At 37.2% G+C, this 8,782-nt stretch overlaps 1 protein-coding gene and 1 long non-coding RNA gene across 5 annotated transcripts in view; one reads left to right on the forward strand and one right to left on the reverse strand.

Moving 5' to 3' along the window:
* LOC119639149 (thyroid transcription factor 1) overlaps positions 1-2,180 on the forward strand; it is a 24,406-nt gene extending 22,226 nt beyond the window's left edge. Inside the window, exon 7 of one of the 4 annotated variants that reach the window (XM_038036384.1) lies at positions 1,264-2,178. In XM_038036384.1, coding sequence (XP_037892312.1) covers positions 1,264-1,677 — 414 coding nt within the window. In that variant the 3' untranslated portion in view covers positions 1,678-2,178. Of the gene's footprint in view, positions 1-1,263 lie in introns of all 4 variants that reach the window. The other 3 variants (XM_038036386.1, XM_038036385.1, XM_038036387.1) reach the window with 3 other exon arrangements.
* LOC119639150 overlaps positions 1-7,930 on the reverse strand; it is a 9,091-nt gene extending 1,161 nt beyond the window's left edge. Inside the window, exons 1-3 of the long non-coding RNA XR_005247538.1 lie at positions 7,485-7,930; positions 6,510-7,373; positions 5,981-6,440 (exon numbers count right to left, since the gene is read on the reverse strand). This is a non-coding gene — a long non-coding RNA (uncharacterized LOC119639150). The remainder of the gene's footprint in view (positions 1-5,980; positions 6,441-6,509; positions 7,374-7,484) is intronic.
* Positions 7,931-8,782: the final 852 nt, after the last annotated feature.

The following is an 8,782-nucleotide window of genomic DNA, read 5'->3' on the forward strand; positions in this document are numbered from 1 at the left end:
AGTTCAAAGGTATTTAGTTACTTTACAACAGATTGCACAGAAACATTTTTTAACTGTAAGTTCGAGAGTGTCCCTTTTATTTAAGGATTTGTCCTTACGATAGTAGACAGTCACTATCCACTTAACAAAAATGTCAGCTTACAATCTGCTTCAGAAATTAATCTAAAAAGTTAGCACAGGATTAAATGTAGTAGATAAAAAACTGTGTTCTATTGGAAGTTTTAAATTAAAAGTCGGTACATATAATTACTACTTTTAGAAAGCTAAGGTAGACACAAACGATAGTTTTAGGGTTTCCGCGATGTGTGTAATTCTGGTGACAAAAAAGTGGAGCTGTTTGAGCCAACGAGGTAGCACATAGTATATATACCGGAGCAAGGACAATTCATGACCCAAAAAAAATAATACATTCCAAGATAGGTACTTAGCAGTACAAATAACACTTACAAGCGATGAAATTCAAAAGTAGCAACAGAAAAATTAAGTATAGAAAGTATGATCGGCTACGATCACCTACTCGTCACAAACGATGTGGCATCCACACGAAGTTTTTGACAATAACTTTACCGTTAACGAACATACAGCTTTCACGGTTTTCACAGCCTTATTTTTAATTTTTTCTTAACCGCTCAAAATTTCGCAGTTTTTAAAAATGTAATCGTAATAACCTAAGACAAACAATTCGAGGGTTTGATAAAGGAATTCAATACCCAAAAATGTAATCGGCTCGAGAAGGAATGCATTTTAGCCCAGTGATTCACCTCGTTTCATTGGTAAGGAAAGGAATTCTTAAGCTGGCGTGTCCTTCTTGAAATCATCATAATGGTGGTAAAACTTCATCCATAATAGAAACAGTTTATTTTCCCTAAAAGCCGTAGGTTGAAAGTAAACTTCGAAAAGGGTTGCCCAATTGAAAATATAAAATGCATAGGAGGCTAAGATTATTTTCAAATCTTTAACCGATCTAATAATTGTAGACGTATTCTTACGATTTTTGGAGCAAAAACAGTTTAGATATTATCGCACCTAAGTGAAACTTGGTTGAGAATCATCAAGTTAAATAAAAAAAGAAACAATTACGATTGATACTGTCTTTCTACCATTATTTATTGTTAAATAAAAAAATGAACGAGAAAAAAAAGTTGTCGAAAATATATTATTTTTCAAAAAATTCCGTAAACAATTATTATTTAAAACAGCTATTAAATATAAATTACCAATCTGTCTCAAAAGGTGTATCATTTCTGGTTCTCTTATTTCTAGTCGGCAAGTTCGCCGCGGCGGGTTGCTGTTCCAGTCCTTGTGAAAGATGGAAAGCCCTGCTCGGGTGGCAATACAACTCAACCACACTCACAACAGGTTTCAGGCAATGTAAATAACAGTAGTACGGGAAACGCAGGCTCTGGTAATGGAAACAATTCTGCAGCGCCCGGAATCAATCTAATTACGTCGGAAGCTCCAAACTCCCACTCACCAGACACGTCGTCATCACTTCTTGCAACCTATAATGGGACAGTATCAGCGCACAATGCACAAGTCCTGCAGCAGCCATGTAACAACAGCCTAGCAATGTCCAATAGCCTAGCAATGGCATACCGAAATCAAAATAATTTTATATCTAATGGACATCAGCAACAGTGCGGGGGGTACCTGCCTCTGCAAGGAAGGGCGTGGTAAAACCGTTTTTGCTTTCTGTATGAACTCTGTCAGCTCTGTAAATGTTTTAATGATTTTGTTATATAAATAGTTGAAACTAAATGTACATGATGTGGATCTTATCTAAAATACACTTAAATTTTTAAAAAACGTGTTTTAAGATTAAAAGAGATGTTTTTATATACACCATAAACTGTTACTTTAATAAGTTTTTATTCAATACTAGATAACATTAGTACATAGAGCGTACGGAATTCATCATGACACAAAACCAGAAAAACATGGTTAATGTATTATTTATTGACTGGTTATGTGAAATACGTTGTAACGCACGATGTCTATAATAATTCTCTCTGTCTGTTTGAATATATAACTACTGACTTTACTATTTTTATGACTACTCTTATGTGCCACTTCAAGATGAACGCGGTTTGTAGAGATGAACGCACGTGTCATAACCGAGTTACCCAGATTGGGATGTAAACAGAGGTTTTAAATTCTTATGGTCACTTCATAGACGGTTACAACTAAGAGATATACGCGTGTCTTACCTTTATAAAAGTAAACGGATAGAGGAAATCAACTTAAAGAAAGAGCAGATCATAAGACCTATAACCTACCCTACCTATGATCTGTTCCGGCGCGTAATTTCGCGCGAAGTTGGGTCTAATGTTTCTCTAACTTGCTTTTCTCTAATATAAAAAAACGTTACCAAAATTTTACATATTTTTTTGTCTTTTAGCTCAGATAACTTCTAGTAGCAAAACCAATAACAATATCTCTACATTAATCAAAAGGGGGCGGATTAAATAATTTGTAGGTATATATGTATGACTACTTAAATTATGTCAGGTATTAAATAAATCATATATACATGTTATAAAGGTAAAATAAATACGATAAAAAATCTTATGTGCCGACTGTTTGCTGCTGTAGATGATGACATCGATATCAAAAATGATGAAGTTAATAATGAAGTTGATGACGTAACGGAGACTAAAACTTTTTGCTGTTGTGTACTTTAAATGTTTCATAAACTCAAATTCAGCATGAACAATTCGCGACGATTATTTTCCTTCCAGTTTATTTTTATTACTCTTTCCTTTATTCACTCTGGTTTCAAAAATCGCTTTTCTATCTCGATGACGAAAATGGTGTCCCAAGATATTGTTGAAACGTTTATTGCTGTTTATGGATTATTCGCATTTTCGTTCTTCTTTTTAAATTGCATTTCTCTGCTTTGATCGACGTGTACACATTATGTACCCACAACATTTCTTCACACATATAAATGAATTTGCTTATATTTGAATATACATACGTACTATACAACTGTACATATAGTTATTCATTGCACATTTTTACATATTTATTATAATATTCCAATTTGTTTTTGCTATACATATAAAAGAAATCGCCTGCCGTTGTATCTTTTATTATAATTGTGACTTTTAAAAATATTTTTTTTACGACAATTTTTAGACGGGAAACATTTTCTTCGTAAAAAAAAAAGTGAAGTACTTGTAAAGTTCTTGAGGAGCATAATGTCCAATACAAACTAGTTTATTTCACAAATTTATTAGGAACGTTTTTCAAAATTTTTCTAAAAAAAAAGAAGAACAATTTAACTGACTTTTGCAAAGTTTTTCCACGTGTCTTTAAACTACCTAACAACTTCATTTCCTGCAGAGTTGTAATGTAGCAAATATCACATAAAATATAAAACCAGTGTTACAACGTTACATATTTAAAAAAAAAAAATACAGCATCTCTGCAATATGACTCATCCTTTTTATCTATGTAAAGGACGAAAAGGTTGCGTTAGGATTCTTATTATTTATCAACACCTACCTAAGCAATGAAGTTCGTGGCAAAAAAAAGAGCGCAATATACAGCTAAAGGCCATCAATCACATTAATGGGGCGGGTTCTTTCCTGAAGAGCTTGGCAAATATTTGCTGCGAAGCTCTTGACCGCAAGCTGCGTTCCTCCTGCGAGCGTAGTTCAACACTTTCTTGTTTGAATATTACCCAATGCAAGATGTGCGCTCCGTGTCTTCTGTTTCCCCACATCGTATATATGTCTTCCTATTTGGAGTGGTGAATATAGGCTTCGAAAGAACCATATCTGGTGAGTTCTTGCGTTACACAGGAGCCAACATGTTTTCTCGAAAATCAGTCTTTAATGTTCAGTATAAGACGTCATGTCAGTCCCTCTTCCCCATCTCTGGCAAGGCGACACTTCTCCCTTGATTTTGTCATACTTTCTTCAGCCAAACCGATTGGAACCATCCTAGCGATTATCAGCACAACATCCTCAGTAGCGATGTGCTTACCCTTAACGCTCTTAGGCGTAATGTCGACTTGAGACCTTCACTGTAGATTTGGACGTCCCGGACGCCATATATGGCTCACGTATAGCGTTGCCTATTTTGCCACAACCATTTGTCTTACAGCATCTCACAGTCCTTTAGATGAAAACACATCGTTCTACGCTTGAAATAATTCGTTCTGATATTTTGGAGGCAGTTCGGGATTTCTCGGTTATCTAAGGATATTATAATGTGTCGCCATCTTGCTGAGTTGAACGCACTTTTAATATCCGACATAACTATTAGGCAGCATATCTCCACATCGTCGTTCCATCAAGTTCTTTCGACTGCTGTACTGGCACTGAAAAATCAGTTTAGCCCTCCCGACTCAGCCATAGCCAGCAAAATGCGATGGCTGTAAAAACCCAATTGCTTCCACATTGCAAGAAGTATACCTGTAACTTGCCAGCTGTTGTAAAGTTTGACGGCCACTTCAGTTTGCGATCAATTATTACTATAATATCACAATTTGGGATACCATATCGTCCTAGGGCTTTTTTTAATTTTTTGCTCTAGCTTTTGATATCATGTTCATACTTGACATGTGGCGTCTTCTCACAAGTGCAATAGACCGCCAGTCGTCTAAGCGATAGCGTTTCTACAATGTCTTTGCAGGTCTCAAAGTGTTTTTAACTACCTAGTAACCCAAGCCCTTTGTGTTAGCTTCTATTCCATTTACGTGCATGCTGAAGCTGCGACGCCTGTGTCCAATGATTGGATTAGTTCTTTAAGCTATCATCTCTTGTTCTTATACTTCAGTTGACGTGTTAAGTAATCCATGATATTTTTCGATCTTTGGTGAAACCGGCGTGTTCGATTGCAGCGTAGCTATCTCCTCGTTCCGCCAATATGACGGTAATTATATAATATATAATAATAATGCGTCTTCTTATTATGGCGGCATCACCTCCTTCTTCAATTTTTCGATTTGAGATCGTTTGAGATCTCCATTCTTCTTATTAACTCTGTCAGCTTGTACCCCCAAGATTATTTTAAACATCATCGAAGTTGGTGGACTTCCATCGTGAGTAGCGTAACGTCTCGGATGCGCCGATCTTAGAAACCTCTGCCTTAATGTTTGAAACCCGTTTTTCTTCATCTACCTTGTTCCCACTATTTCCGGAATTCGTCACATTTTTGACTGAGTGAATTACGCATGTAATTTTTCCACACTGTGTAGCAATCACTTCATTATTTGCTCCCTCTGATGTAGCTGTTGTTGGTTATGCACATACAGTCATTTTCTATGTTCTTGTTTTTGTTTTTTGACCCTACGTTGTTATGGCTTTTTGTTTTGCTGCTGATGTTATTGATTTTTCCTTAGGTTGTACATTTTATTGCGCCTTTGCTTATGTATTCGTGTGCGTGCTTAAATGGGCTGCTATCACTGCTATTTCTGTTCTGGTGCTGTTTCTCTTTCCGCAGCAAGTAGCGCTGTTTTCGGCGTTGTACTCGCCGTTGTTGTTTATGTGATCATTGTTGCTACCATTAGCGGACGTTTATATATTTGCAGGCTTGCTTCATTCCGTGGCCAATAGTTTTAGGGGGGTGACCAGCATTGCCCTTTGCAAAGAACGCCCTTACTTTTCCTACGCATATTTGTAAGCAAACTGATCTTCGAGCAATACAGAGCGTCTGCATTCATACCAGTACTATATGTACTTTTGTCGAAAGCGCAAGGTTACGCTTCAGAGAAATTGGCAATGCCTGTTTTCGTGTTCACTGTACTTAACGGCCGTAACTAAATAGTGAAGAGAGGGGAAGACTTTCTACGAATCGACAATGGAGCGATAGCGCGCTTTTCAGTCTAGTTTTTCACTGAGATCTCCAGTTAAGCCGATTTTTTTCACAAAACTAACACTAAAAGAGGGGGCACTTCAGAACGGTTTTCCGCGCTACATACTCGCCGAATTCATTCAATAATACGGTGAACTTATCTTTGGCGTGTACTCACTTCATTTCACATTCCCAATTTAGATTTGGCTCGTAACAAACGAGACTGGTTACTCAGCGGTTTTTGCCAACCCAAGAACGCATCACTGGTTAAGTCACTAATGACGTGGAGGTTCGAGGCTTTTGCGGTAAAGTAGCAAAATTTAGTTGTATCTGTGATATATCTGTTTCAGTGATGTCTTTTTACTTGAAGTGCAAATAGAATGGCCTGCGAAAACCAACTCTCGTGTGGCGCAACGACTCCATCCGAAGTGACACTTTCTTTAACCTGTTGCAGTCATTTCTATCTTAATCCGCTACTCCAAATACTTTGTTGCAAAACAAACAGTGCGCCTGCCATGAACCAGCAAAGTTGCGTTGTAAGATAAGAATGTTGGCGGCAATTCCAGTGCTGCTTAAATATTTTGCCAAGAAGCCAATGCAGGACAATGGAATTGGATGATGCGCTTCATATGAAATTGCTGTTGAGTGTAAGCGACATTTAACACGAATAAGCCCCTTTATATCTACAAACCTGTGGACATATTTACCTGTCTTCTTATTCTGCTTCCGGAGCGATTTCAACTCTGCCTGGATGCGGAAACGTTCTACGGTCTTGACGACAATAAACTTCGGCAACAAACACTCTATTTGGCGTTAATTGAAAAATCATCTCGTTGGTGATGCAAGAAGATGCGGGGTTCATATCGTAGACGATGTTTCCAGTTTCATTGGAGTGTACTAATATGGCATTTGGTTACAGACGAATTTATTTTTCTTCACATCTGACTTTGGTTAACCAATATCGAAAAGGCTGAGCTAAGATTGAAAATTGCTATATAAAAATAACCTGCTTTTGCGGGATGACGTTAATTGATGTTTGAGACAGCAGGATCTTTCGAGTTAGCTCACTAAAATGCTGGCCCGCGGAAAAATGCCCTTCTCGATGTCAAAGTTCAAGCGAAAAATAGCCTACACATGCAGATGTATCTAGACTTAGTAATGAGTTATGGGTTAAACGTTATTCCGCTTCTCCAAACGATTCGAGTATATTTGACAAATGATGCAAAGTTTTTCGTTCGCAACCATAATGATTGTTTGGAGAAACTTTTGTACGTGACCGGTTTGTACGGATTCAAATAAATCAAACTTTATGCAACATTTATCCAAGTCTTCCAAGTCTTCGGCACATTCACATTCTTGTGATGAGATGAAATTGTTTTATATCTCTGTGTATCTGTATCTATTTTTCAATAGTGAATATGAATACAGACAATCAGAATTGAATTAGCATCGAAGACAATTTGTTTTATGTCACTGAGTCTGTACACATTGAAGTGTTAAGAGATAGTCCAAGTGCTGTGGTTGCTGGCAAGTAGGAAACCATCCTTAGATTGCGCACACCATGGTAAAATCTAAAGAAACAAGAAGCAAATATAGTTTTAGTTTTAATAGGCACTTTTCGATGTATCGTGTCCGTTATTTTCTTTCTACAGCGTAGAAGTGATATGTGAGTGTTTACATACCTTCCTCAAAATTAATGTATTTTTCGTGGATATTAGCTTTATTACGTTTCGTCCGGATAGATCGCACCCTATATGAGCTGCGATATGTACTCGCTATTTCACGTATCCCGAAATATGAAAGACCTCGGCACCGCAGTTCGGTGGTCACTGCAGAAATGGCACACACTAGATTATTCCTTGGAACACTTCCTGCGACTATCAAGGCGAAATATATGTTTTGGAGTGTCCGAAAGTATTCATATAGCCTGACCCGTTCCGCGTTTAACAAATTTAAGTGTCAGTCAGTATCAAGAGTAAGAAGGTCCGACACACGCGCCGATTTTCAAATTTCAAGAAGTTAGACTTCTTGTCAAAGGCCGCATCATCATTCACCCATTTTCATCACAAGATGCGAACAAAACCAACGTTTTCCCATCTAAAGCGAGTTTTAGTAGGAATGATTATAAGCGAGGGATTCAGAACATCAACTCATCTAGCTCAAATTTTTGTATCTTACATCGCTGGCGGCACAGGTTATATTAAATTTGTGCGCACGTAGATAATACTCAGAACGACTTGAGGTAGACCCATGATTTACCATACCGACCGCGTCAGAATCGTTGCCTAAATTGGTCTAAACTTGTCTGCCCGTCTGATGAGTGACCATATAGCATTTACGGGTTGCATTTTTGGGGTATTTTGATTAAATTTGATAAAATGACATGTTTTAGAGCTAGGGTGAACGCTATTAAAAACGATTCGCTTCGGACCACTTTTTCCACTAATAATTTTTGGTAAGTCGCTATACGAAAAAGCAATGTAATTTTTAGAAGTTCGCGAAAAAAATTATTTAGTAGTAGTATTTCGGCGTTCTAAATTCGCCGGACAATTTTGAATCGGACGGGATCCCTTTTTCATATAATCATTTCGCGCCTCAGAAATAGAAATTTATTACTACAGCATTAACAAAGGAATGACTTCGAAAGTCTTCGTTCCTTTAATCAAATTAGTGATTTAGCTGCTTAATTTATTTATTTTGTATATCAAAGATTAATATTCCGATGAAAAGAAATAGGCTAACAATGCATGCAAAAAACATGGGTGAGGTCAACTGTTGAATTTGTAAGTGTGTTGGAAATCTGTGAAGACTAAATTGCGAATTCATTGGAGGAGAAATCGGTACGAGATGTCCTTTTAAGTGGGTCATCATAAAAGAATTCAAGCATCAACGATGAAAAATGTAATCTTAAGGCGATAAAATCAACTTTCCAAAGCGTCTCAATTCCTTAACAAGAAAATTTCTCAAACAGCAACGTTTT

The sequence above is a fragment of the Glossina fuscipes genome, unplaced genomic scaffold (genome assembly GCF_014805625.2).
Source record: "Glossina fuscipes isolate IAEA_lab_2018 unplaced genomic scaffold, Yale_Gfus_2 112, whole genome shotgun sequence".
NCBI classification, from domain to species: Eukaryota; Metazoa; Arthropoda; class Insecta; order Diptera; family Glossinidae; genus Glossina; species Glossina fuscipes.